Source organism: Solea senegalensis, linkage group LG17 (assembly GCF_019176455.1).
Source record: "Solea senegalensis isolate Sse05_10M linkage group LG17, IFAPA_SoseM_1, whole genome shotgun sequence".
Taxonomy (NCBI): Eukaryota; Metazoa; Chordata; class Actinopteri; order Pleuronectiformes; family Soleidae; genus Solea; species Solea senegalensis.
In genome coordinates, this window is record NC_058037.1 from 14,905,899 (window position 1) to 14,933,532 (window position 27,634).

The 27,634-nt window shown below is 39.6% G+C and overlaps 4 protein-coding genes across 8 annotated transcripts; 2 read left to right on the forward strand and 2 right to left on the reverse strand.

The window, feature by feature from the left end:
* Nucleotides 1–211: 211 nt before the first annotated feature.
* Nucleotides 212–3,009, forward strand: knstrn (kinetochore localized astrin (SPAG5) binding protein). 2 transcript variants are annotated; one of them, XM_044049469.1, is made up of 9 exons: nucleotides 212–276; nucleotides 526–564; nucleotides 649–784; nucleotides 1,492–1,521; nucleotides 1,626–1,725; nucleotides 1,803–1,917; nucleotides 1,993–2,054; nucleotides 2,289–2,363; nucleotides 2,445–3,009. In XM_044049469.1, the coding sequence occupies exons 2-9, from the start codon at nucleotides 543–545 to the stop codon at nucleotides 2,571–2,573; spliced, it is 669 nt and encodes a 222-aa protein (XP_043905404.1). In that variant the 5' UTR covers nucleotides 212–276; nucleotides 526–542; the 3' UTR covers nucleotides 2,574–3,009. The 2 variants fall into 2 exon arrangements, with proteins under 2 accessions (XP_043905404.1, XP_043905405.1); XM_044049470.1 differs by having other exon boundaries at nucleotides 1,999–2,054.
* On the reverse strand, nucleotides 2,051–19,613 carry LOC122784273 (adhesion G protein-coupled receptor G3-like). 3 transcript variants are annotated; one of them, XM_044049466.1, is made up of 19 exons: nucleotides 19,585–19,613; nucleotides 15,603–15,675; nucleotides 15,398–15,511; nucleotides 15,172–15,294; nucleotides 14,611–14,649; nucleotides 14,373–14,510; nucleotides 14,182–14,280; nucleotides 11,908–11,982; nucleotides 11,600–11,756; nucleotides 10,494–10,656; nucleotides 8,368–8,493; nucleotides 8,151–8,261; nucleotides 8,035–8,071; nucleotides 7,839–7,939; nucleotides 7,174–7,295; nucleotides 4,912–5,180; nucleotides 3,768–3,861; nucleotides 3,391–3,674; nucleotides 2,051–3,295 (listed from the first exon to the last, which is right to left on the reverse strand). In XM_044049466.1, exons 3-19 carry the CDS (start codon nucleotides 15,456–15,458, stop codon nucleotides 3,111–3,113), a joined length of 2,184 nt encoding a protein of 727 aa, XP_043905401.1. In that variant the 5' UTR covers nucleotides 15,459–15,511; nucleotides 15,603–15,675; nucleotides 19,585–19,613; the 3' UTR covers nucleotides 2,051–3,110. The 3 variants fall into 3 exon arrangements, with proteins under 3 accessions (XP_043905401.1, XP_043905399.1, XP_043905400.1); XM_044049464.1 differs by having other exon boundaries at nucleotides 14,373–14,516; XM_044049465.1 differs by lacking the exon at nucleotides 19,585–19,613 and having other exon boundaries at nucleotides 14,373–14,516; nucleotides 15,603–15,893.
* On the forward strand, nucleotides 16,492–18,607 carry mtif3 (mitochondrial translational initiation factor 3). Of its 2 annotated transcripts, none has more exons than XM_044049468.1 (4): nucleotides 16,492–16,572; nucleotides 17,233–17,680; nucleotides 17,793–17,944; nucleotides 18,346–18,607. In XM_044049468.1, exons 2-4 carry the CDS (start codon nucleotides 17,236–17,238, stop codon nucleotides 18,574–18,576), a joined length of 828 nt encoding a protein of 275 aa, XP_043905403.1. In that variant the 5' UTR covers nucleotides 16,492–16,572; nucleotides 17,233–17,235; the 3' UTR covers nucleotides 18,577–18,607. The 2 variants fall into 2 exon arrangements, with proteins under 2 accessions (XP_043905403.1, XP_043905402.1); XM_044049467.1 differs by lacking the exon at nucleotides 16,492–16,572 and adding an exon at nucleotides 16,593–16,652.
* Nucleotides 19,614–20,329: 716 nt separating the features above from the next.
* On the reverse strand, nucleotides 20,330–27,167 carry LOC122784576 (headcase protein homolog). The gene is made up of 5 exons (XM_044049896.1): nucleotides 26,709–27,167; nucleotides 23,584–24,613; nucleotides 22,445–22,611; nucleotides 21,568–21,722; nucleotides 20,330–20,926 (listed from the first exon to the last, which is right to left on the reverse strand). The coding sequence occupies exons 1-5, from the start codon at nucleotides 26,899–26,901 to the stop codon at nucleotides 20,762–20,764; spliced, it is 1,710 nt and encodes a 569-aa protein (XP_043905831.1). The 5' UTR covers nucleotides 26,902–27,167; the 3' UTR covers nucleotides 20,330–20,761.
* Between the last annotated feature and the right edge of the window lie 467 nt (nucleotides 27,168–27,634).

Consider the following 27,634-nt stretch of genomic DNA (forward strand, 5'->3'; position numbering starts at 1 on the left):
TGACTATTCATTAATCGTCTCCTTTTTGTTACTTAATTTAATCAATTCAGTAAAACAAACAGTTTATTTAGTGCTTTTAAGATAACACGAAACATTATAGAGTAGAAAAAATACAAACAATTGATTAAACGGTGTAGAATATGTAACAATATATGTAAATATAGTACATGAATACAGGAAGTTACGTTTGGTAAAGGGAAGTGACCACAGAGGGCGGGACGTTTTCAAAATTGATCCTCGCTCTCGGCGCTTGACGTTGTCAAATCTCACATAAAGGTAGGCTTAAAATAGTGTTGTTAATCGTTCATGTTAGTTAAGTTTAGCTACGCTTAATTCCTAAACGTACACTCTGGTTAATTAACTGTAGCTTACTCACTTAACGCCTTTGTATTCGTGCGCTGAAGGTTGTGTTTGGAACTGTCACACCAAACTCCACTCAAAATCTGTCCATTTTTAGCAGCCCTTGATAGAACTATCAAAACACTAATTTAAACAGCACCTTTTTGAAAATATTTTTTAATACAGGCAGTCCCAGTATAGAAATGTCTTCAAAAATCCCCAGAGGTGAGTATTTGTCCGTTCTTTGGCTTTTTTGTACATTGTGGTCCTTGTATTTTTAATATAATAAAGTAATACTGTGCTGTGCAGGCACGCAGTTACCTGTAGAGACGAAGAAAACTGGTCATAGGTTTGAATCCAGGGACACAGCAACTGCATCTGCAACAGCAAGTGCTGCCCAAAAATCAGATGGTGTCCTTAGACCACAAAAGGAAAATGTGCAGAGGTAAGAAATCATCCATCCATCCATCCATCACTTACTGTACTTAATAGTTCAAGACAACGGCTTTTTATTTTTCTCACACATCACACAAAGGAATGGGAGAGAAAGAAAAGAGTAGGGAGACACACAGAAAGGCTTCAGCAATACATGTATTTATAGTTTACACTTCAGGACCTACACAATATCATAAGTTGTGAGGGTCTCAAGGGAAAGAAAATGGTTGTTATTTTTATTCAAAAACAAAACTTGAGCCATAACCTAGTTCCCCAAGAAAGTTAAATCAAATATTTCTGCTTTCTGTCAATTATATTTCTGATTCATCGAGTAATTGTTTGGTCCAGAAAATGTTGAAAATTTTGGACCAGTGTTGGCCAAACAATGATGTTCTCAAATGTCTCCTTTTGTCCACAAACCAAAAATATTCAGTTTTAATGATTTCTTTGTTTAATATGAATCAAAGGAACCAGAAAATATACACATATTGTTTTAGAACTAGCTAACAATAAAACCGATTAATCGATTATCGTCGTTAATCAAATAATCATTTAATTGTAGCAGCCCTGGATTTAACCATCCTTATAACCTCCCATCTTCTCTGCTTTATCTGGTTCTCTTGGGTGTAAATCATCCAAGGCTTGCCTACCTGTCCTTCCTGTTGTGCTCTGTGTCAGCTTAACTGCTTTACTATTTGTTCCATTTTCGTCTTGCAGGAAAAATGTTGCTCCTAAAGTTCACAAAGTGTAAGTGACTCATTATGCTGCATATCCAAAAACAGACAGTGAGTGTTGTTTATGCTTGTTTTTTGGTTTTCGTGTAACAACCTGATGTTGCATCTTCCCCACAGGGTCTCCACCAGGTACGGTCAACAGGTGGAGCTCAAGGAACAAAATCAGCATTTGACAACAGTCAATGAGGAGCTGCAGAAAAACCTCACAGAGACACAGGTAGGATACGAGCACATCTCAGATGTTGTATCAGTTCTAACAAATGTTTATTTGGTAAATTTCTTGTTTTCTTGCAGCAAAGATTAGCAGAGTTGGAGTTAGAGTTCACTGACTTGGAAAAGGAAAATGCACAAGCACAGAAAAATCTGAAGGACTGCCACATTCTTCTTGTCACGGCAAAAATAGACCCAGGTAGACACGATTCTCCAATTTCTAAATGTCTTTTTGTCCTTTTGCCTCATCAGTTGATCAAATATCATCCCTTAGTTTTAGGAGGGAAGGTTGGAGAAGATGCTCAACAAAATGAAGACCAAAGGAAAGAAGCTATGGTACGTGTACTTTATTTATTTGTAAATTTAGACAGCACATTTGAATTAATCAAAACCTGGAATATAGAATACATTGTAACATGCACTTACTATCTGTTCCCTCTACAAAACCACCCATACACATTAAAAATCTACAATATATATGTATTTTACACATAAACAAACACACACAAGCTTCCAGTTAAAGATAACCTATTCATCATCTATTCAACGCACCTTCCGTTTCTGTGTCAGAGCGTCTCCGCAGACCTGCTGAAAGAATTAAGGACGTTCGGTGATGTTGCGTCACAGCAACGTGCTCGGCTAGAGGTGAGATAAAGTCACTATATAGTGAACTTTAGCATTTAGAGGATGATTTTTAAATGCTCTCTTCTGCTCACGCGCGTGCAGGAAATCCAGACGATGATGAAAAACCTCACTAAGGCGAGAGAACATATGATGCAGGAGAGGGAGAGCTTCTCCTTGGACACGGCTGAAATGGAGGAAGCTCTAAAGGAAGCTGAGGCTCTCCTATTGTGAACAAATGTACAATAATCTCTGAATGTAAAACGAGTTTATAATGTATATTATAGTAATCTTTAATGTTTATTTTAGTGTTGGACTGACTTTAAGTAAATAAACTCTTCATTTTTTTTTCCCATAAAAACCTTTGTATTCCCCTAAAATGTACTTCATCTTAGTAGTTCCCAAACCCTGGGTCGGGACCCACAGATGAATCGGGTGAGATATCTTTGGGGTCCATAAACAAATTTTAACAACTGTTAACTTATGGTTTATGTCAATATATTTTAATAACAAACTTAAAATTAAGTTTTAAGTAATTATTTTATTAAAATTAAAATTTGCTTAATTTTACTTTATAGTGTGATTCTAAATGTGTGTTGCAGATTTACTTTCGGAACGTTTGTTTTGGTAGTAGACTGCAATAAAAAATTCTGTAGCAACTGTTATACAATAATGCCACATAATTATACTTTATACTTGCTGCACGATATTTCTATTTTTTTTTACCTACATTGGTACACATTCCAGACCATTCTTTTCGATGTCAACTCCTCAGCCATCTTCTGAAGCTTGGGGTTTTTTCGCGGGCAGATTGTTGTAGGGGTTTTCTAAGAAACTGAGGCCCTTTCCAAGAGTATTGGCAGTGGTGTTGCTGCTGCTTGAGCTCACACCAGCACTTTGGCTGTTCGTCGCCTTCACGTTGCTGTTGGTGTAGTAGTAGATGAACAGGAAGAAACCTGCCAGGAACCCAAAAAGATAGATAAGGTTTTTGTACTTTTAAAGTATCCCCTTTAAGGTACTTTATGCAAGACTGACAATTGCTCACAGATACCTTGAAAAGAATTGAGGACTGTGAAAATGTAGTAGGAAGGGATGCGGAGCTCGTCATAGGCGAACAAAGCAAAAGCCCATGTGATGCCCAGCAGGCAACACAACCCCATGACGGTCATCATATTTATGCCACTTCTGTTCCCTTGTGGGCTTTCACTGTTGGTTTTCTTGAGGCAAAAGAACCACGTCAGGATGATGACCAAGGTTGAGAAGGTGAAGACGAAGATCAGCACGTAGTAGCCTATGTTGACGATGTACTGGACGTCCCCATCTGTGATCCAGCACCTTGGAAACGGAAGTGTGTGTCAGGAATGACAGTGAGTGTGTTGAATATAATGCGCGATCCACAAAAGTCAAAACCAGTTTTCGCAGACTCACATCTTCACGTTGTTTGCGCCCTCGTCAGTGTGGATGACTTGTTGCCCGTATTTGTCTACGCTGAGCAGGACAATCACGATCAAACTGGGTATTCCTGGAAACGAATGAATGAATTCATGCAGACAAATGAAAGGTGTCGTTTATGAGACATTGATCATATTTGGTGTTTTCGTCTGTTGCATATGGAAAAAAAAGAGTGCATATATCACATTTAAAAGGAAAGCATCAGGAAAAAGTTTCAATAAGATAAGAATGAGCAATATCAGAGGAGTGTCAAGCAACATCAGAACAAAATAGAGAGGAAAAAAAGAGAACTTATTAATCATGACCCTTTCTTTATATTATACCTGTACATTTAAAAGTTAAACATTCATTTTTAAAGATTTCTGCTTCAGTTTTCATAGATCACGTTCACTTTGATATTGAAGATTGTTCCATAATTTGATTCATGTGACTAACATATGCTGTGACATTTTGGTTTTTCTTTGCACCAATTACTGGTTAAATAAGCCTGTTTGAAATAACCTTTGGACACTGAATGGTAAAATTTTTAAGCCTCAAATATTCTTTTTGCACTGAGCAGCTCTTCAAATTTGATTGTTTTTTTAGTTTTATTGTTTTGCTAAAATTGGTTTTATGTATAACTCTTATGGGTCTTTGTGTTTGTTTGGTAAGCATTTTTAAATGTTCACACAGTTAATAACTGTTTAGTATGGCTTATATGTGGCTTGCAGCTGGCTTTATTGTCAATTATTGTCCCAATAAATTTTATTTCAAACACAAGTTCCACATTTTTGAGTTTCACAGCGAGTTTCTTGTTCAATTTCATTGAGCGATTCTAGAAAATTGTAGATTCAGTTTTACTTACATTTACTGTTCCCTCTCTTCAAAAAGTTGTTCCAGGTTTTACTAGCATATATAATTTACTTGAATAGTTTTAAAACCTTTACAATATTGATGTACAGGACAAACAGCATGGGTCCCATCACTGAGTCTTACGGAACCCCATAAGTTAGCCTTTTGAAACTGGGAGAGAAATACAGAGTGAAAGTAAAGAAGCAGTTACTGAGGAGAAGGAGAGAGGGAGAGAGGGAGAGAGGGCGATATTAGACGCATAGAAAATAAAATACAGGCATAAACTCACCCCAACTGGTGACAGAGACCTTGAGCACATATCTCTTGATGAGAATATTGCCTCCGCTGTACATCTGCAGGCAGAGGTGGAAGGCCTGCATGGCGAACCACGTCAACGTGGCCAACATGAAGTAATGCATGGCGGCCGCCATGATCTTACAGCCCACAGTGTGGTTCAGATTGGCCACAGAGGCGTTGATCAGGAAGGTCAAGTTCAGCAGGAGCATGGCCCACAACAGGTGGATCAGGATCTTTGTGGTAATCGTGGCCTTCGTCTTCCTGTCAGAGATTAAAGAGATTCCCAGGGTGGTGAAGGGCTGTTAGGAGTTCTTTATGGCATTTATTCAATCATTCATCTTTTACCGCTTTGTCTTCCACGTAAGGGTTGTGGGGGTTGCTGGTGCCAATCCCAGCTGGCATAGGCCGTAAGGCGGGGTACACCCTGGACAGTTCACCCGTCCATCACAAGGACATAAAGAGACGAACAACCATCCACTCTCACACTCACCCTCATGGTCAGTTTTTTTTTTGATTGTGTGAGGAAACTGGAAAACTTGGAGAAAATCGACACGCAAACACAGAAGGGCCCTTGTTCTGCGTTGCCCCTGATTTCTTTATTTCCTCACACGGAAATATATATTAATAGTTTGTTTGTTTGTTTGTTTTTTACAAATAGTGATTAAGACCATCTCATGGTCATCGTCATGAGGATTAGGCCAGAAATATCAAGCCAATTTTTCAATAGGTTATGTATATATATGTACTTACTATTATTTTGCACATCTTCAGTTTGTTTTGTCATGTTTCATAATTCACTGTATAAAACAGATCTTTCTATTGCATTTATAGTTATACTGCCCTCACTGCCCCTTTAACTATTTATCTATTTCCTTGACTTTTAACTCGGTATTCGTGTGGACAGACAGAAAGAATTTCTTTGCACAGAGAAGCGCGTTTTCTTACTGTACATATAACAATAAACTCTTTTGACAATAAACTCTTTGAATCTTTTGACAATAAACTCTTTGAATCTCTGGACAATCAACTCTTTGAATCTCTTGAAACATTGATTGAAAAAGAACTATATAGGATTTGTACCCAAGCTGTCAGGATGTTTATTCTTTTACGTCTAAAACGTAAGTACATTTTATATCAGAAAATTACTTTTGATACTTAAGTACAGTAAATGTCTTTTACTATAAGTAATATTTTTTTTTTAAAAAGTGACTTCAACTTCTACCAAAGTCATTTTCTGGTAAGATACTTGTACTTTCACTCAAGTATCCTTTTCAGGTACTTTATACAAGACTGCATTTTCCTTAGGGGTTAAGTTAATGGTCTACATTGCTTGTTGAGGATGCCAATATTTGTAAATTATTTTTTTCTATTTTTTAATGAAGTGGGTTAGGCAGGATTGCTAGAAATGGAATTAGAGGCTCTCTGTCTCATGAGATGAAGAGACAGATGCATGAGGATCATTCGCAACAGGTGACCCAAGACAATCTCTCCATTTTGGAAATGCTCTTCTCATATTGAAACACGTTACTGTCTTTCTCTCATTCAGACTCTTTTTTTTTGTTTTAGGTTGCTTTGCTGTTCTCAGAAAACGCTCTCTATTGCCTGAGATACTGTTTTTGTGCGATGCAAACTGGCCTTGATAACTATTCAAAAGCTGATATGTATTGGTTCTTTTGATTTCCATATTGTGTTGGCACAATATTGTGTTTTCTCCTGACACATCACGTCAACAATGGGACTGCTGTTCAACAACAGTCTCATTTTCCTACTGTGAGAACAGTGTCAGACTCAGTCTCCTGCTTTCCGGCATCATTTACATGACGTTCCACCACATTCCCCTGCCGTGGAACAAGCTCTGTTGTTTACATCTGCGAGTTACCAGAAGTGGAAAGTAACAAATTGACCAGAGGCGGCCGAGGCATAAGCAAACTAAGCAGCTGCTAGGGTTAGTGTGTGAAGTAATCATGATACATATGTATGTCTGAATTGTGTTAAACAGTAAGTTATTTGGTTTTATTTTGTAGATAGGCCATTTTTGTGACTTTACTACCCTGTTATGTAGAAAAACCAAAACAAAAGGGGTTTGGAGTAAATAACAATCAAATTCAGCTTAAGGCCCCATAAAGGCATGGGCCGGCCCTGTGAACTAGTTTGGGTGAATTTGCTGTAAGGGTTAGGGTAGGAAAAATATATACAGTAGAGCCAAATAAGAAAATATAGGCACCGAAAAGGGATTACAGTAAGCGACTGTTACCTTAAAAGGTAGTGCATGAAGAGGGCAATGCAGAGGAAGAACATGGACAAGCCACAGCCCACTTGAGTGATGGTGGTAAGGTTGTTCAGATCCGGAATGGAGATGGTTTCATTTAGTGGAGTCTGTGGGAGGGAAAAAAACCAAAATACAAGAATAAAACGCTTTAGAGAGTGTGTGAAAATCAAAAACAGAGCAGCGCTGGTTTATACTATACTACTTTAATATGTTTTGCTCAGGCGTGTTTATATAGTTGGTGAAAATGAAAAAGAAATGTCATCAGATTGCCTAGGTTGTGCTGAAAAACGGATATAAGACACTCTATATAATAGGTTCTTACACACTCTGTGCATGTTGTACATTTAAACATACTAATATATATATATTAAAAAAAAGCAGCCAATATGCTCAAAGTTCTAAGGGTTAAAACTTTAAACAGATGTGCAAATGTGCACTAAATTAGGCAAATCTTCAACTACAAAATAAAACCAAATAATTTAAGCTGAACGCTAGATATCTAAATTATATCGAAAGATATATGGATTTCTTTCACATATTAAAATGTTACAAACAGCTAAGCAGCTGGGCCGGCTCTGAGGTGCAGTGTAGTTTGAAGTCCAAGTAATAAATAAATAAATAAATACATTTATAAAAAAAAAAAATCAAACCAATAAAATAGAGAAGAATGTCAAGTGTGAACACTGGCATGTGATGCTGCCGTCACTGATCACTGTCTCGCATCCATCATCGATCCAGTGAGGACGAACGCCTGCAAGATAACATCAGTGCATGAAAACAATTATTTGAATGAGGAAGGGAATGAATGTTTTTTTATTCATGTACTTTTCTTTTTCTTTGAAATACCTTCACTATTCCAGGAACGACAAGAGGGAATTCCGTCCTGGAAAATGACAAAATGACAAACACTTACACATTTAAAATGATCAATCATTTGTTACAAATTCCTGTTTTTAACTTACGTATTTCACATTCTTGAAATGTATGTTTATTTTGTCCGTAAGGTTGGTGATGTTGACTCCCATATCAACTGCCAGAACCTCATTGTCTAAAATAGTGCTGTTCAGCTCATCCTGAATTTGAAAAAAATTGGCAACATCACAAATGTACTAACATAATCACACACGGTGTGCATCCGCCGCTGAATGTCAACCTGTATTTTTTCATTTTCTTTCTTACCCGAGTAAAATTTGGGAATCGTAAAACAGCTGCAAACACGTATTTAGCATTTGTAAAAGCTTTTTCAAAAGCTTCCTTCGACACTGTGATGGACCTCGGGTAGGTATCCAGGCCTGACTTTACAATCTGCAGAGAAAAAAGCATTTACATGAGATGCCAACAGGTTTAACAGAAGTACAATACCAATCTTTTTCAGTGCTTTAAGCCCCGCCCCGCACTAGAGGCTAATCAGATTTCTGGCCCGATCTTGTCCTTCTGACAACCGATATCAGGCTGATTTTAACAGATTGTCTGGCCAAGTTATCCTGTAGCGTGAGGGGTTAACAAATGCCAAGTCTTCTTAACTTCAAATCGTAAGTTTGATTCACGGCATGAACAGTGATCGGGGCGTGAGCAGAACTCAGAGCTGGATGGATGGGAAGTGGATGTTGCATACTTTTGTTTACAACCGTAACTTGGTTTCGTTGGTTTCTTAGCCATGATTTCCTCCAGTTTTTGTTTATTTTTAAATAAAGTCAGATTTAAAAATCCTCTATTCAAAATTTGACTAGACTTTATACACAGCACACTTCTGTATACATTTTTGAGTCAAGCTACGGTTGTAGCTACACTTAATTAGTATACTGACTTTGTACCAGTATGGAAATACGAGCAGGTCGTTCATTTATCAGATTATGTGTGTCTGCCTCTGCTACCCTGGGTGGCAAAATAGCCACTTTCAACTTGTTGGTATGAGGTAGTTTCTGGTTTAGCTAGCGGCTAGTTGTTAGCTAGCATATGACTAGCTTGTGTAAAACTGAATGTACATGTGCATTGCCCAACTTTGACAATTTAATTTAGGATAATTTCAGTCAGACTAGCATTTATTGTGTGTATGTAAAAGTCTGGTTTAAGTTGGAATAACACAGTACTGAAAATTGTTGACAAACTTAAAATAGTCAAAAGTTGTTGGTTTTAGACAGAGGGCAAAAGTAATGAATTACGTATACGCACGTTACTGTAATTGAGTAAGTACGAAAGCGCATTGCATTCACTTGAAAAAAAAAAGTTTGGTTTGTTTTTCAGAGTAATTATTTCTGGTTTTCTGAGTAATTTATTTTTTGGTCTGTTTTTCTGAGTAAATTTTTTTTTATTTTTTCAGAGTAATTTTTCTCATGGTTGGTTTTTCGGAGTAATTTTTGTCTGATTTACTGAATCCTTTTTTTCTGAGTTTAGAGAGCATTTGAAACAATAAACACATTCATTCCTTTACTGAAAGTTCGATTTATAACAACATGGACGGCCTGTTTAGTTTAATCAAGTTTACTTTGATTTGGGCTTAATACACTGGGAGATAGTCCTGTCCTTCAGTCACATCGATGGTATTACCATTAGTTTGTCGAATTTACGCAGGCACCTGAGGACTTTGCAGTTGCTCAGAAGGAAAGCTCATTCAGATCTGTAAGACATAGCAGTGTTTCTCCAGGATCAGTTGGACAGATATGGCATGCTCAATGGATACAAGTGCATTCAGGCTGGCTACGTGGCGACTCAGGAGACCATCAGGAGACTGCTGGACATATGGGAGTCACTTGCAGGTTGGAGGTTCTCACGAGAGTTCTCGATAATTTAGAAAAAAAAATACTCCGAAAAACAGGAGGATGAAAAAATTACTTAGAAAAACAAATTCAAATGAATGCAATGCAACTTTGACTTTCAGTTAATTTTAAACAAGCTATTTTTTTTTACTTTACCTTGAGTACATTTTTAGACCAGTACATATACTTGTGCTTCAGTAAAATATAAAATAGTGGTACTATTATTTTAGATTGTGTATATGTAAAAGTCTGTTTTAAGAAGGGATCACACAGTACTGTCTAAAAAAAGACAATTGTTGACTAATTTAAAAAAAATTAAAAATAAACACTTTTATGGCAATAATCAAACGTTGTTTGTTTTAGTTCGAATGACCTTAGTGTCAGTATTTTGTAAGTAAAGTATTTTCTGTTAAGTTTGTCAGCTATATTCTTTTTACAGGGTAGTAAATCTGTCAAAGGTATAATAAGAAAAAAATAGGAATGATCATTTGTGAGGTAAATATGTGGATAAGACAACAGACAATGGAGGGATAAAAGTAATGCACCCACGCTAATGCTGTCATTTGGAGAGGAATAAGCAAAGGAGACTTCTTCTACATCGTCCCGGTCGGTTTCTGTTACGATAACTCCCTTTATTCCGTCTGCACCAGACAAAGCGGCTGAGGACCCACTGAGGGACGAGGCTAAGTCTTTCACATTATTCATCATCTCACTGTTGACAGACAAACAGACAAATAAACATGTCAAACACCTTTTCCCACAAAATTCCCATTTCAGTAGTTTTACTTTGTTTGTATTTCTAGTAACTTTTACTCCACTACATTTTCTATCTATGTTACTTCACACATTCACATGCTTCAACATGGGCTTAAGTGTCAAGGACACATATAGGCTAGCAGAGCCAGGAATTGAACCCAAAAGACAACTCACCCTACCACTGAACTACAAATGACTTTTGATACTTATATACTTTAAGTACTTAAACTGTAACTTCTACCAAAGTCATTTTCTGGTAAGATACTTGTGCTTTTACTCAAGTATCCGTCTGACACAGTCACTGAAGTGAAATATGACTGATATGGGATGTGATTCGGCTTTCACTAGTGCTGCCACTACATACACCAGGTTCCTCTGTTAAATATTGACATTTTAGAAAATGTCCTTGCTAAATGTTAGAGATGAACACGTTTTCAGGATTTTCTAAGTGTTTTGAACTGATCTACAGTTCGCATTGTTGGCTTTGATTCTTGAGTCAGACATCCCACTCATGTGATGACACTCTCTGACCAATCAGTGGCCGACAGGTACTAGGTACTATCACTAAAGGCGGGCTTGAACTGTGTTTTTAGCCCACTTTGAGACGATTTTCCTCTATTTTTGGGATCGGGCCGAGTTACAGCTTAATCACTTGTCGTGTAGTATACACGGGTAAGGAGCGGCGATTAGCGCCTCACGACCGGCTCCCGATCAGCAATGGTTTCGCCCCTGGTGAGGGTATCGCTCTGTAAGTTAATCGTGAGCTTTAGCTTTTCATGCGATGTAGCCATACAGTTTGAGTTGGAGGTTTCCTAAAACTTATCGTGTAGCGTATGCATGGAAAAAACAAAACAAAAAATGTTTCCTCCAATAACAACTCATAATGGATTGTGAGTTACACAGATGTCTGTGCGTTGATGTCCTCTCCTTCCTCTCCTGTGTCTTCATTTGGTGTTTCTAGAGATATTTTTCGATCAGGCTGCTTCACTGCATTAACACAGCAGTTAGTATTCTCTGCCGTTACTTTGACGGTATAGTCTTTCTTGGAGTTTCTTTCTGAAAGGAAGAGACATCTCACTTTATTTCGAGCATCAGTCAGCAAACATTTGATAAATTAAACACACAGTATGTAATGTTAGGCCTGGCTGTTTTTACTGTATATCTTACGCATGGGTTTCAAATATTCCTATCTTAAAGGGGAACTCACCTGATTGATCGCAGTGTTCACCTTCAGACTTGGCACATATGGTCTTTAGATTAAAACAGCTAACTTGACAGAGTCCTGTGTATGAAAACACGGATAAGCACTGATTCCACATTAGAGAAGGCATTGAAAACAAAGCAACAGATTAGACATATATAGATATAGTCGCGGCAGGGACGTCACGACGCATGTATACGTGAGGAGTTATGCTCGGTTAGCAGTAGCAACAAGAGTCTGAAAAAACAGGCTGCATTAGCGCCCCGGCGGCGAAGTTAAGAGTATTGGCAAGTTTCTGGCAACACGGCGAAGAAATACAGACCCCGGGTCTTGTCAACTATGTTGGAAAGTTCCTACCCGGCCTCTCCTCTGAGCTACATCCCATCACTCCCCTGCTCAGGAAGGAAAGTGAGTGACTGTGGAATGGTGCACAAGAAGAGGCGTTTGAGAAGGTAAAAACTATGCTCGTGTCAGCCCCAGCACTTGCATATTACAATGTCAACCGCAACACTGTCATCAGCGCTGATGCAAGAAGCTATGGATTAGGAGCATGAGGGAGAGTTAAAGCCAGTGGCATTCTGCTCCCGCCAGCTATCAGATGCAGAGAAGAGATACTCCCAAATTGAAAAGGAGTGTCTTGCAGGCGTGTGGGCATGTGAACGCTTTGCCCGCTATGTGCAAGGCATAGAATGCTTCCGTCTACAAACGGACCACAAACCACTTGTGCCCCTCATTGATACATATGATTTGGACGAAGTCCCTCCAAGGTGCCAAAGACTTCTAATGCGCCTTCTGAGGTTCAACGGGGTGGCTGAGCATGTCCCGGGGAAGCACCTTGTCGTAGCCAATGCTCTTTCCAGGAGCCCACTGATTAACAGTGGTGCTGAACACACAGACAAGGAAGTACAAGCATATGTGGAGTCAGTGGTGGAAAATGCACCTGGAAGACACATCAGGACCAAACTTCCTATGCTGGAAGACAAACTACACGCTACTCCTGTGAGCAGACAGCAAATCCATCAAAAGGATGCTCAGGCTAAATCGGCCTACCAGTTCTTCTATGACCGCCGTCACTCTGCCCTGCCACTTCCTGAATGTCCTGAAACTGGATGGAGAAAAGGGGTGGAGAATGTCTGCTAAAGTCATTGGCAAGTGCACTGAGCCCCAGTCTTACATTGAAAAGACAGACAACGGTGCAGTGCTGCAACGCAATAGAAGGAATCTGCATGCAGTCCCGGAGCCTGCTGACCCTCCAGACCAGCAGCAGCTGTAGCCTGAGGGACCTCCGCTGCAGCTGCCCAGCAGACCTCCTTGAACAATGAAAGATCCACCTGTGATGCGCTCACCACTCCAGTCATCCCCACACAGGGCTGTTCAGGTGACATCCAGAGGTCGTGAGGTACCTCTGGATGTCCTCTGGAGTACCTCTCAGATATAGAGACACTTGAATAGTCAATGACACTCACCTTCACACTGTTTCCTGTTTCCTTAGTAATTATGTGGGGTGAGATTGTTATGGGGAAAATAACATTACATGTTCCTTGGTTAAAGTTATGTTCCATGTACAGAGTGTGTAGGATCTGGATAATTACACACACACATCATAGGAAGAGCAACTATCGGGGCCAGAATAAACCCCACGTTACTCTGGACGGCGGGCAGTCTATCCCAAAGTCCTAGAGTGAGACTGTCACATTTATGTTTATCTTTAATTAAAGAAAAGATAAAGAAAAGGGGACATGTTGTGATAAGTAACTACAGGTTGATGTAGTTGCGGCAGTGACCTCACGAGATATATATATATATAGATATTTATATACATACATGATATATATACACACCTATATATGTGTGTGTATATATACACATATATGTATATGTATATATATAAATATATATATATATAGACATATAAAATGTCTATATATATATGTGTGCTTATTAGTTGGTGTTGTCAACATTATAATTTACCTAATTTTAAACACATTTAATTTATTTTTGCATTATAAATGTATATTTTTATTGTGAAGTGTGCCACAATCCAAACGGGCACATATACTTTTACTAACAGTGTGAAATGCCACCATGGATGTCTTGAATTGCATAGCGACATTATATCATAAATGAATAGCTCTCGCTTTCATTCCTGTTTGTGCTTTGTCACCATTTAGGTGATTGTTTTGTTTCGTGTTTGTCTTGTTGAAAACCTAATTTCTCTACTGTGAAGGCCTTTTGGCTCAAATCCTGTTGTCTAAAATGTTCTGTGTAAACAAACTTTACCTGTTTTTTTAGCCGACCCCACTGGCGCATCTTCCGTTTTGTAGTTGTCACAATGTGGGTGAGATATTGGTTTAGATTGGATGGATGTATCCGTGCCACCTTTAATGAACAGACATTTAAATGCAACTCTGTCTTTCACAACAGTGATGAACCAGAAACAATACACAAAAACGGTGTTGTTGTAATATCACCTTTCAGTGTGTGAAATGACTGCGAGCAGTTGCCATGGAGGAAGTACATGCTTGCGTTCCATTTAGTATGCCAATTTTTGAGGTCCAGAAAATAAAAAGTACCACGACTACTCAGTTCAGGCAAGACACGTTGCATCCCTGTCGCTTCAAATCAGAAACACAGTTAACTAAATTCACGAATGTGGTTCAAATGCTGATACTTGTTTTCTAATGCAGTATAATCTGAAAGTAGACTCACTTTTATTCAGAAATACAAATAGAGCAGGACTTGTTGAATCTGTGATGAAGAAATAAGTGAAGTGTTACTCATTTAGAGCAGAACTAGCAGTTTGAGGACTATGTAACAACAACATAAATTTGATCTATATCAAGAAATAAATGATGCTGTGAATGCTGATTCAGTTGTGGGTCAGTTTTAGGACCAAACGTGTTTGTTTTGTATTAGTATCACATATATGAAAGCATTTATTAGTGGTGTTTGCAGATGACGCCACCATTTTCTGTTCCAGTATGGTTTTGACATAAATAAATTGTTCATTTTCATGTTGTTTGGAATACACAAGAGAAATATACACAACTTTTCTGTCAACATCAGGAAATTAAATTCCTTGGCATGATCCTAGACCACAAAATCTGTTGGAAAACACGCATTAAATAATGTTTGAGGGAGGTTGGCATTAGTCATATTCTCAACATAAAAAAATATATGTATATATATATATATATATATATATATATATATATATATATATATATATATATATATATATTTGACTCATTTAAAAAGGAGCATTCTTACTTTCTTTCTGCTTTGCTCTGACAATGCAGGTGAAGTCATCAGCGACAATACAAGGTGTAACACATTTGAAGTATTGCTTTGTTTTGGTGACTCTGCTCCCGGGGTCACCCTCCACTACTACACCTAAAATCAAATGAAAAACAAAAACTAGCGTTACATTCTCAACATGGTATTTTTAGAACAGATAACCATGAGAACTTGAAGAGAACTTAATTGTTTTTACAACCAAGGAAAATCCACAGAAGGCTTGCAAAAAAAATCCACACTATCCAGCGCTTAGGTGTCATTTTTCCTTTAATTTCAATTAAGGTCTCAGTCAAGGGGTCCGATCCATTCACGCCTGTGGAAGATTTATAACAAATTTGGTTTCAGAAGTGCATTATTAGTCCAAAAAAAAGAAGCTCTGTGCGCAATCTAGAATCAGATCTTACCTTCCGCTTTTTCTGAACATCAGCACTGTAAAGTCACACACAGTCGCATTGTCTGAGTTTGTACAGTTGCCCACTGCAAAAAAAAAGAACGAGATATTTGCCTTGCAAATCCACAGTTTCTGAGAAAGCTGTGAGAGATGGATCCAAATGCTACTGTCCCATGCAAAAGTATTCAAATAACGTTCATCATTTCATTTAACTACAACAAAAATGTTCCTTTAGTGTGAAGTAATTGGTAACTCATTTCAAAAGTATAACCAAGTATAACCACTCAATACAGTGGTTTATACAGATAAAAAATAAATACAAATTGTCAGGTTCAGCATGACAGAAAATAATAGAGAACCACTGATCTATGGTATCTATCTATCTATCTATGTATCTATCGTAACTAGCATCTATCCATCCATCTATCTAGTCTGTCTGTCATTTAACTACAACAAAAACTAATATTTAGTGTAAAGTAAATGGTAACTAATTTAAAAAGTATATACATACATATATATATATATATATACATATACATATGTGTGTATATATATACAAATTCAGAGCCTGAAAAAAAATATTGTAAAAAAATGTCTAACTTAAATTCAGACTAGAAAAAAAATCTCATAAATTTAGAGCTGAAAAAAAATACATTGTAAATTCATATCTCCTGCCTGCGATAGCTATGAATTTAACATCATCCTGAGAGCTTCTTAGCAGATGCTTTAAAGTAGCAAAATAATATAGTATATCTATACATCGATAGATATCTATAGATATAGTACATTCAGAACCAGAAAAATAAAATCTGATTAATGCAGAACTGGGAAAAAAATAAATCTCATAAATCCCCCATTCACACTCCAGTCCAATGGGTGGCGGTAACGCGCATTGAAGAAGGTTGACAACTACCCTTAAACTCAACAGAGTAAGAAGAATGGCGGAAGAAGGCGAGAGCATGAATAAACACCGTTGACCTACAGTGAGTAAAAGAGACAGCTTTACGAAACTATCGCGCAGCGTTGATGATGAACACACAGTATGAGTGTATATGGAAAGTTCGTAAGTCTTGAGAACTGATTTAACACATACATGTCCATAATGCTACTGTCCACGGACTTTTCTGTCAACACCAGATTCCCCTTCAAAAATCGTCCAGTTTTAAATGTATGTATGTATTACAAAGCCAGTGAACGCTTATTTTCAGAAGCGAAATAAATGCCACATATCGTAGATGACTTATATTTGATTCGGCATGACGTTACACGTGAATTTTTATTTGAATATTGTTTTTTTTTAACACTCGACTTGCAGTGGTCACTACCCTTTGTAAACCCGAGGGCTTTGATTAAAGCATCTTCAATTGGCCAGTTTTTGAATGGAGGCTGGTATGATTCATAAGGAAGAAGCCAAAAATACAATAAAAAATAATTAGCCAGAAATAAAATAGTTGACTTGAGTTATTTTTTATTTTAACTTAATTTAATGTAGTTACTGTATTCATTATTTTTTTTATGAAATAGCAGGTCATTGTATCATTAATTGATTATAGCCTCTTCTTATAAAATGCCACTTGTATATTATACATAATGTATAATCACATAAGTCATCTTACTCATTATCCACCTCACATTTTGTGTAGGTTATGTCTGCAGTTTGTTTGAGGAGGGTGCTAAACCATGCAGCGAGAGCTGTGTTGGCCGTCGGTCCTTGTTCCCAGACTCCAGCATCATGGCTTCTCAAATGCCCTGACAGATCAAGCATCATTTCTTTCTCCTGGAGACGGTCTCCACACTCCACAGCAGCAGATGACACAGAACTGCCTCCTGCACCACGGAAAAAAAAGCAGGATGTCCCTCTCACCAACATAGGCCGTAGGATCCCGGAACGGCAAATAGAGTTGATAGGTGTTTCGGGAGAGAACATGGGCACCATGCATCGGGCAGATGTTCTCAGGATACTGGACGAGCGCGGACTAAAGCTGGTGCTGCTCGATAAAGACAAAGACCCTCCCGTCTACCAGCTGATGAGCGGCAAGCAGATCCACGAAGAGAAGATGAAACAGCGGGAGAAAGAGAAAGCAAAGCCAGGTATGTGGCGTCCTGTACATCACATCTGTGCACTCAGGTGTACAGAGATGGTTATGGTCCCAATAGGCCTGTGAAGACACAAGTGTAACAACGTCGTGTTGTTTGTCCACAGCTGCTGTGCAGGTGAAGGAGCTCGCCTTCTCCCCTGGCATCGCGTCTCACGACCTCACCACCAAGCTCAAACAAGTGGAGATCTGGCTGAAGAAGAAGCACCATGTTCGGATTACTCTGCGAGCGGGGCGCAACGACTCCACAGCCAACCTGGTGAGGAGGATACTTCTTTTTTTTTTTTGCTTTCCCTTTGCAAAAGAGATGAGGAGGTGATGCAAAAGAGAGTGACATTTAAAACAAGACATACAACATTTGCAGAAAAACAACACATTGAAAGAACAAGTAAAAAGCAGCAGCAACAACAGTTAAAGGGAAAATAGGTTTAAGGCAGATGAACAGACTGGCCTAGAGTTCGAGAGCCACAACAGCCAAAGCCTGATCCCCTCTGAGGTTCAATCTAATTTCCTTTGTGTATCTTTGTGAAAGCAAGGTTTCACCAGGTTGTTGTTTATGTTTGGTTTTCAAACGCTTTCAGGTTATCCCAACTTTCACATGATTATGTTGCATAAAGAACAAATCAAAATGCGGGTTAATCGATTACTCTTTTCCCCCAGGATGCAACTTTGGAGCAGATGGTGCAACAAATGGAGGTCATGTATGGATTTGTTTTGCCACCGAAAGTCATACGTGAGGGTAAAGCCGCCGCTTGCATCCTCCGTCCGCCGTCGGCGAAGGAGATTGCACAAAAGGGAAAAACGTCTGGCGACTCCAGTCCGAAGGGCACTCAGAGCAACAAAACACCCGTCAGCACCACGGACACAACAGAAGGGTCTGTACCGCAGTGATCTGACGGAAATAAAACAGTTTTCACAACTATCAAGTGTCTCCGTGAAGCAACACTTATAAAGCCTTTTTTATAAAGCACTCTCTTTTACCAGAGGGTCCTGACTCCACATCGTATTTTAAAACTGGAGCATCAAATGTTGAAATGAGGAAGAACAAGAACGCAAATCAAGATTGCATGTTTGTTATTTGTCGTGAAAGTGTGTGTGTGTGTGTGTGTGTGTTTTCAGAACTGTGACAGTCAGCTCTTTTCCATGCGGTTCAGCTGGACTACGGGAAATGGATAAATAAATAAAATAAAAACAATGAATGGTGGCACAGCACCCCCCGCGGTTAGATGATGACTGACAATGAATGGTAATTTGATCAAAATCCCAGTGTTGTACATGTTTAGCTATTATTTCCAAGAACAAAAAATACATTGTAAAGTTGCTATTTTGAGCGGTGTGCTAATGTGACGTGACCAAAAGAACTACAAATTTGAAATACGGCCTACTGCAACATTTCTGAAAAGCCAATATGTGTGTCAAATGAGCGTTTCAGATTAAATATCGCCCTGACCTGTGCACATCATGTTCTACAGACTGAGGAAAACATCTTTGTTTCTCACAGATCTGCACAAATATTACCCAGGAGTCATATTAAAGTGTTATTCAAATGAAAATGAGAATAATGATGTAAAAAACTTACCATTCCTTCTCACAATAGGGTAGGGATGGCGCGACACCAATATCACATACGACTATCTTAGTCCGATACAGTAATTTTAAGCCTTTTTTGAATGTATGATGCTGTTAAAAACACATTTGTGCCGAGTCATTCCGAAGACATAATTCTCCATCTGTGTAACATATAAGAGCCCAAAACATGACCCGGCTAAAATGCTACTGCTCGTTTTTATGTACATTTTTACAGACTGTGCCTTTATTCCCATCCCCTGACATTAAAGGCCACATAGACCGGAAGCTCCAATTAATGCTGCGTTTGTGTGTGTGTATCTGCGCCATTACCTCGTTTATGAAACCCTGAAGTTTCAGAACAACAGTTCAGCCACTGCTGAGAAAATAGCGTTGTATTGTTTTCCTGGGCTACACGAAGCGGATCGGCACTTCCTTAATTTGATGTCGTCATCAGAAATCCTCACCACTCCTGTCACCACCGTAGCGCCTCCTGGTGCGGGCACTAGTCCGGGCACATCCGGTTGCGTACATTCAACCGCAGAAGAAGAAGAACTACTCTCGTAGCTGCTGAGATGCAGAGCATCCACCGTGCCAGAGGGGGAGCTGTGTATCTAAGAGGTCTATCTATGGCCTATCTATTACGTCACTTCCAGGTATCTGGCCAATCACAGGACAGTGGGAAAGCTCTCGTTGGCTGGCCAATCACAACACAGTCCACATTCTGGGGGTGTGGTTTTGGTCTGAAACAGCGCGGCTGACGAGAGCGTCAGTGAGGAGATATTTTGATCGGCTCGTTTGCAGCGATTAGGAGGTTTTTAATCATGAAAACAAGTTAATATATGTAAGTAGACCTCCATAACTAACATATACAAGTGTGATACAAGCATTCTATGTCACCTTTAAGTCAGTTTGTACACATAGTAATGTTTAATTTTTATTCTTGGACAAGTTGTGTTCGTTTGCGTGAGCGAAATACCGCAAAGACCGTCGTGACTGGCCACTGACGTCACTCCCGGGACAAGTCACCAACAGAAACCGTGAATTGGGGGAAAAAACATACACCAACCAACACCAGTGCGTATCCTTCTCTGCTTTATTCAAGCTTCATCTTTGCTTTTTTTTTTTTTCCTTTTTGTTTTGGTAAAAAATAAAAAATGAACGCAAATTTTGGCATACGGATACATTCACTTGTCACTTGGATAAATGTGTTCGCTTGACCTGACACACTTTTATCAACACCTTTCTTTTCTTTAATCAGCAGAGATATACTGTATATACTGTACCCGGAACTGTTATTTATGAATTATTCATCCTTTTTTAAAACTAGAGTCATACTTTTTCCCTATACATAGAAAATAAAACAAGAGTGAGAACTTGAAAACATAAAACCACCTTTAAGCCCCACCCCTCCCCCCTCAAAAAAAAAAAATCTTTTCCTAGATTGTGTTAAAAATGAAAAAACAATGAGAACAGAAGCACCTGAACTAGCACGCGTGAACCACATTTGTCAATAGGCCTCGAGTACTTTGTAGGAGGAGAACGGTTTGACAAAGTGATAGTCCAGGTTGCCACAGTGAGGACACTGCTGGACGTTGCTGTACTCGGAGAAATACTGCATCCCGACGCGGACGTCCACCACCGGCTTCCCGCAGTGCTTACAGTTGAGACGAGCCTGAGGACACACACACACACACGGGGAGAGGAGACAAGGACGAGGTCAGTTGGTTAGAAATTTAAGCTGAAGTTGAAGTTCCTTTGTGACCACGGGAACAGCACAGTTATGACATAATCTCAGGTTACAGGCCCAATTAGTCGTGTTTCCACCGGCTCTACTCGCTTCAGTGCGGCATAGTACCTGGTCAGAGTTCCGTCACAGCAAGAGACGTCCGACAACTGTAGATCAGTTAGAAAGACGGAACTATCCTAAAAATGTGGGTTCATCACCAACAGTTACCAGGGAAATGTCTAAAATCTCAACACTTAACAGAGGAGTGTGGTGTATTTAGTGGCATCACAAACTCAGCCACTGTGCTCCAATCATGGATGGAGGAAGTACTGAACAAATAGTTTTAATTCACTGATTCTAATGATTCAATTACAAGAAAACGACTGCTTTACAAGTCACTAGTCACTTGTCTGTGTGTGTGTGTGTGAAAGTAGAAGTCACGGCAGTTTCATGCAGCCATGCGATGATGACTCCGCCCACACTGTGGCACGCTAGCTTCCTCTGGCGGTACTTGGTAGAAATAAATCAGAAATACTTCTTCTACTGTATATACCAGGGTTCCACTTTTAGGTGCTCGGCGTCTGTACCTGGCAACACGGCGAGGCAGCCAGTATATCGTACGTGTACATGGTGCCCAGCTGGTGCCAGCTCCCGTCCCAGCGCGACTTGCACTTGATGCAGACGATCTTGTGGACGCCTTCTAGACAGTCCACGCAGATGGCGTACAAGTGCATTAACCTGCCTGTAGGAAAGAAGGAAACGACGACAACAATCAGTCACGGCAAGTAAGAAAGAATTTAAGAAAGAATTTTTAGAAAGCAATATTAATGTAAAAATAACAATACATTTTACATAGGAAAACAGGATGTATTGATGCATGGTTGCTACCATTACTGTTCTAAGCAATTCAGTGCAATACCCGACTCGTGTTTCTGGGTGTTTTCATAGTTTTTATGAGACTGTTATAATTCCATCTGTCTTTTTTTAATCTACTCTAGAGCTGAAACAATTACTCGATTCGTCGATTACTAAATAAATCGTCATAAAACTAGATTCAATGGTTTGAAGCTTTTTTCATGATTAAAACAATCTAATACAGGTGATAATTAAAAAAATATTAAGAGTAAAGGTAAAAAAATGACCGTTTTTTTTTTTTATTGTTTAGATAAAAGCTGTAAGCACTACCGAAAAACAAAAAAAAAAAACATGTTTTCGACGGGATTTAAAAGCTGCAAATTCCATGTACGCAATCCATTCTTCTTGTGGAGTTCTGGTGTGTTTAATGTGATATAATATAAAGTCCCTGGAGATTTCCTCAGTGAATAAACAATATTTTCCATTTTTTTTTAACAGAAAATGAAGCCTTTGAACCTGCAACATCAAACCTCACATATTTAACAAATGTTCCTCGTCTGACGTTTTCATTCAGCCAGACACAACAATAATAATAATAATAATAATGACCTTGAAGGTGACAGGGGACGTCGTACTCGATCTCGTCGTGGCGCGAGGGGCTGAGAAACAGCGTTCCATCCACCAGGGGGAACTGCTCGAACACGGGCAGCGCCCGGTGGCACAGCGCACAGTTGACCACGTTCCTCTGGCTCGCACTGAGGGCCGACAGGATGAACCTACGGGCCAAAAAACGTGGACACGTTACAGTTAACAGAGTTCAGTCTGAGAATCAAAGCACTCAGTAATCTCACCAACTATTTTGATGATCCGTTGAATTGGTTTAAGGGTTTTATCAGCTTCTTAAATGTGATTATTTTCTGGTTTCTGGTTATTTTGTGGTATTATTCCATCTCAGATTTTGACACTTTGTTTTTGACACACAGTTGCCTTCTTGTATTGGAGAACCTATGTAGCTTTTTACTCGATCAATCCATTATTATGATGATTGATTAGTCAGTTTCTGTCTTTTTTTTAAAGAATTAAACCAAGTTTTCAGATTTTTCAGCTTCTTAAATGTGAATATTTTCTAGATTCTTTGCTCTATATAACAAAACAGTCATTAAAATTCAATTATTTTTGGTTTGTGGACAAAACAAGACATTCGAGAACTTGATCATTTCCAAGTTTGGGAATTACGGTTCAACATTTTTCAACGTTTTCTGGAATCGAACAATCACCGCGTTCATCAAAATATTATTCTGTCATTTTAAGGTTAAAAAATAACTTCAGGGAGCAGCGTATTCACTTATACGTTCACCTACGTTCCACTGTCGTCACCGGCGACTCTTTTTCTGTGTATAATGTCTTGTGTGTGTGTGGAGGCCTTGTTAAAGCTCAGCTAAAGCTGGCTGCAGCCAAAAACAGCACCATGAGAGCAGGCAACTAAAACAGTCATGGTGTTTTCTGGAACCTACAAATAATCTCATCATCCAGTTTTTAATATAACTGAGGTGGCTGCTTTAAAAGTGCACACACATATACAATGTTCTTCTGCACCATCACCACACTGATTAGTTTATAATAGTTCAAAATAAACAACAAGAAGAGGGAGTTGCTTGACACATTTAATTTAACTTTTAACGTGCGCTATTCACCCACTGAGTGAGTACAGTTTAAAAGTATAAATTGTAAAAATCAGTCACTCTAACCTGCGCAGCTCCTCCCCCTGGCCGGCCTGGGCATCGTCCTCCATGCGGACGTGGTAGGTGTTGAGTTTATGTCGAGGAATGTGGGTGAGGAGCTCCGAGAGGTCCAGCCTCCTCAGGAACTGAACCGGGTGAGGGTGGGCACCGTCACCAATACTGCCAGAGGTGAGGCGGTGGTGCAGCGGCAGGGCCAGGGACAGCGGCAGGGGAAGGACGGACCCGGGGTCCAGGTGAGGACCTCCAGCGCCGGCTCCCACCGAGCAGCCGCCGCTCCTGCTGAGGGCTCCCCCCATCAGAAGGTGCTTCCTCTGCGGGTCCATGTGGACGGCTGATTTTAGAAACTCTCCCAGCTGACGGGAACCCCGCAGAGCTGCTCCTCCTGGGCCACAGGCAGCAGTGGGGGAGAGGGAGAAACCAGTAGGTGGGGATTGTCCAGGAGAGCCACAGGGAGAGCTCTGAGGAAGTCCTGGAGGAAAGGGTCCTCCTGCAGCTGCTCCTCTCTCTATAGAGTTCTGTCGGTCCACTGATTGTCTACGAGGTAACTCCTGACTAGAGGCTCTGTGGGATTGTTTACCTCCTCCTGCTGCTGCTCCTAAAGTTGGCTTACTCTTCTTAAGCTCCTCAAAAAACCCGTCCCCAGAACCAACAGCGCCTCCACAGGCGCCAGTCCTGCCCGCACTCCTCTCCGACGGCTTCTTCTTGCGCTCGTCATGCATGCGTTTCACCTGATACCAGTCCGTGTCCTTCTTCAGGTGACCCTGTCCGCAGCGGCAGGAGCAGAACCTGAAGGCCAGGTCGTAGCCCTTCTTGGTCCACATGTTCTGCCGACACTGCTTCTCGTTCCAGGAGCGCGCGCGGCCGATGCAGTTGAACTGGACGAGGATGGAGCTCTCCCACTCGTAGAAGCACTGCAGGTGCATCCAGTTGCCGTAAGGGCAGAGCTCGTTGTTGCAGAGCACACGCTGGTACTCGTCCTTCTCCAGGTCGATGGCACGGCCGAGGCTGCAGCCGAGAGGAGTGGCACACTGGGTCTCTGAGTGGAGACGTGAGGAGGAAGCAGTTTTACGTGTTTCTCATACAAGTTCACTTTCAAAACAGCCTGATTTCCTTCATATTTAACATTTTACAGAATTGCAAATGGATGAACCAAGTTGGAACCAGCAAATGTAAATTAACGACTAACTCATAGTCAACAATTTTGAAAGTAATACTAGTTAGTATTTTAATTCTAGCTTCTAATATGTTACAAACTGCAGATTTTTCTTGACTTAAATGTTTACAAACATAATTTTGGAAACGATAATTCTGCTTTGGAATCAAGGAAATGTAAGTTTTGTAACTTAATATAGATGCAATCTTTTAATTGTGCAAATAATATTAAAATATTAATTGTTGCTTTGCATGTCAAATTCAACATTACATTTAAATGCTTTCTAACTTTTAGCTGCAACTATGCAGTCATCTGCTAATTAACTGATGAGTTGTTGGTGAGTAAAATATTACAATACATTGAATACAAACACAAATCACATTTTCCCCCTAAGGCCAAAAGAGCAGCACAGCATAGACTGTTTATATATGGACCACAATATTAACCATATTAAGACAATGATCTGAATAATATTATAGCATATAAACGACTACTTTTTCAAATTAGAATTGGAATCATACTCTGAATAAACAATAACCACACGAGGAGTATTCCAGTCTTAATCACATTATGTAAACATGTACTAGGTGTTAATCTGATTATAATGACCTGTTGGGAAATATGCATGGAATAATATTATATTAGCAACTTGTGTTTACAACCTAATCTGAGATAATGCTAAATCCAGAATGAGGTTAATACCGGGATTATTGGTGTCAGTGACCATCGATTACTGAGCAAAAAAATATGGTCAATTAACAAATGATTTGACTAATATTGAATATTATCAACTGTATGTTTACTACACTTTTTAAAAAAACAAAAATATACACTTGTTAGTAGATCAGTTTTGATACTTTAAGTACAATTAAGTACAATTATAAACTACCTAATTTTCATTAGTAAAATAAGAAAGGGGACTTGATTTATTGTTGTTTTAGCATAGGCTTTGTTACAACAGACTAGGCCTGACATACTAAAACATGAAGCATGATTTTCAGATATAGAGTGAGGTGGCTTTTCAAAATAAAAGTCTATAAAAATACATTTGAAATATTAATAACTGACTGTATCTACAACAGTATTAGATTTTTTCTTTTTTTTCCCTTTAAAAAGAAGTCTGTATGGGATGAATATGTACTTGAGTGCGCAGACAAGCGGTGAGATGTCAGTATTACCCCAGGAGAAGGGCCACAACTAAAAACTGGACACGGTACGCGTCAGGAAATCAAGGGAAACCGAGGCCTGCACATTAACTGCAACAGCTATCCATCATCAACGTGAATGTAAAGACAACGACGTGCTGCGATGTGTCATTACACACACACACCCATATACCACATTTTCACAACAAGGAACCTTATTTTCGTGGCTGATACGTAGCTAGATGCTCGCTGCGCCAAACTCCGTTGTTGGTTTTAACAATTGTACGATTTCCTGCGTGTCAGAGACAAATGGAACCAGTTTAAGCATGCCTCAATAAGGATTGCGAAAGATTTTCAGTCACTTTAAAATTCGGCTTACATGGAATATCAATACATTCAATAACAGATTAACTTTTATGCCCGAAGTTCCCATTATTTCCTGGATATCAAACACAGCACTGAGCCTACAAAGCTACAGCATAAACTGTGATTTTAGCACAGATAAGGATTGGCTACTTGCTAGTTAACAACGACGATCACAATAAATCATTCCATTCATGCAAGGCCTAAAGTCGTGATGAGCCACTCCGGGCTACACTCGGCTAATAATCGAGGAAGCATTAAAATGCCGACATTTTAGATAGAAGTTTGGTACTGTGCTCTCTCCCGGTGGGGCAGAAGTGCTCAGTGGGCGGGTAGAGGGGGGTGGGGGGTCACCATGCATGTATGTGACAGATAGACAGACAGGACAGAGCTTTCCTTTTGCAGGAAGGCAACAACATCAGCAACTAAACTTCATGACCACATCTTTGTCTGTTTCCTCTGCGTCTTACCGCTGGAGCGCTCGTTCCTCGGTGCAGCAGCCGCTGAAGCTGAAGCCGCCGCCGATGCCAATGCCACCGTAGCCGCCGCGGCTGCACCTCCTGTTGCAGCAACAGCGGCAGCACAGGCTCCATTTTCCTGCTCATCTCCGCTACTGTTGGTGCGTTTGCTTTTCTTTCCCTTGTTGTTCTTCTGGTTGGGCATTTTACAGGATTCGGATGTCAGTGTTATTTTCGACCTCTACCATTGGCGGCGGCTGTCAGTGCTGCCTGACATTTCCGTGGACTCCATTAGTGCAGCGGGCCCTGGTGGTTTTTAGTTTATTTGTTCTCCTTGTTTTCTCTGTATTGTTTTGAGTCTCCTCGTGGACGACAGGAAGGTTTCCGCGCTGCACGTACAGCGAATAAATTACCTTTCAGGGCGAAGGCGTGTCCGTCTCTTGTTTTGATTCCTGCTCTGCTGTTTTCTTCCACCCCCTGACGTCACAAGACCCCGCCCCCCGCCATTGGCTGTCAAAGACTTACGTTGCTTTCAATGTCTGTAGCAAAACTCGGATTTTATCCTTTCATTTAATATTTCGCTAATTAGCTAGTTCACTAATTAGCAAGTTCGCTAATTAGATAGATAGATAGATAGATGACAATATACTTGCTGTCTTTTTAGTTAAGTTGTAAAATTTAAATTGATCAGTGATACTGACTATTTCCTTTTTCAATCTTGGGCTACTTTATAATGGGACACGTCATTGTAAGCGGAATATATGTTTTGTGCAGTTTAAATAAAGCAAGACATTTCCAAGTACTAAAATCACAATAGTACATTATTATTATTATTACGACATGACTAAGAGTATAAAGGTAATAGAAAAATACTAGTAGTGGCAACTTCAGTTTATAGCTGCTTTTCTGTCAAACCCGTTGAACACTGATTGATATTT

Coding starts and splice junctions, on each gene's coding strand:
- LOC122784273 (XM_044049464.1), bottom strand. CDS start 15,458: ATGACACCTAAGCGCTGGATAGTGTGGATTTTTTTTGCAAGCCTTCTG. Junction 14,281..14,372: donor GTCATTTCACACACTGAAAG/GTGATATTACAA, acceptor TGTTCATTAAAG/GTGGCACGGATACATCCATC. Junction 3,675..3,767: donor GGCGCAAACAACGTGAAGAT/GTGAGTCTGCGA, acceptor TCCGTTTCCAAG/GTGCTGGATCACAGATGGGG.
- mtif3 (XM_044049467.1), top strand. CDS start 16,632: ATGAGTGTATATGGAAAGTTC. Junction 16,653..17,232: donor TGAGTGTATATGGAAAGTTC/GTAAGTCTTGAG, acceptor CATTTTGTGTAG/GTTATGTCTGCAGTTTGTTT. Junction 17,945..18,345: donor ACGACTCCACAGCCAACCTG/GTGAGGAGGATA, acceptor CTTTTCCCCCAG/GATGCAACTTTGGAGCAGAT.
- LOC122784576 (XM_044049896.1), bottom strand. CDS start 26,901: ATGCCCAACCAGAAGAACAACAAGGGAAAGAAAAGCAAACGCACCAAC. Junction 21,723..22,444: donor CGTCCCCTGTCACCTTCAAG/GTCATTATTATT, acceptor TCTTTCCTACAG/GCAGGTTAATGCACTTGTAC. Junction 20,927..21,567: donor CTGCCTCGCCGTGTTGCCAG/GTACAGACGCCG, acceptor GTGTGTCCTCAG/GCTCGTCTCAACTGTAAGCA.
- knstrn (XM_044049469.1), top strand. CDS start 543: ATGTCTTCAAAAATCCCCAGAG. Junction 785..1,491: donor CAAAAGGAAAATGTGCAGAG/GTAAGAAATCAT, acceptor TTCGTCTTGCAG/GAAAAATGTTGCTCCTAAAG. Junction 1,726..1,802: donor AAAACCTCACAGAGACACAG/GTAGGATACGAG, acceptor GTTTTCTTGCAG/CAAAGATTAGCAGAGTTGGA.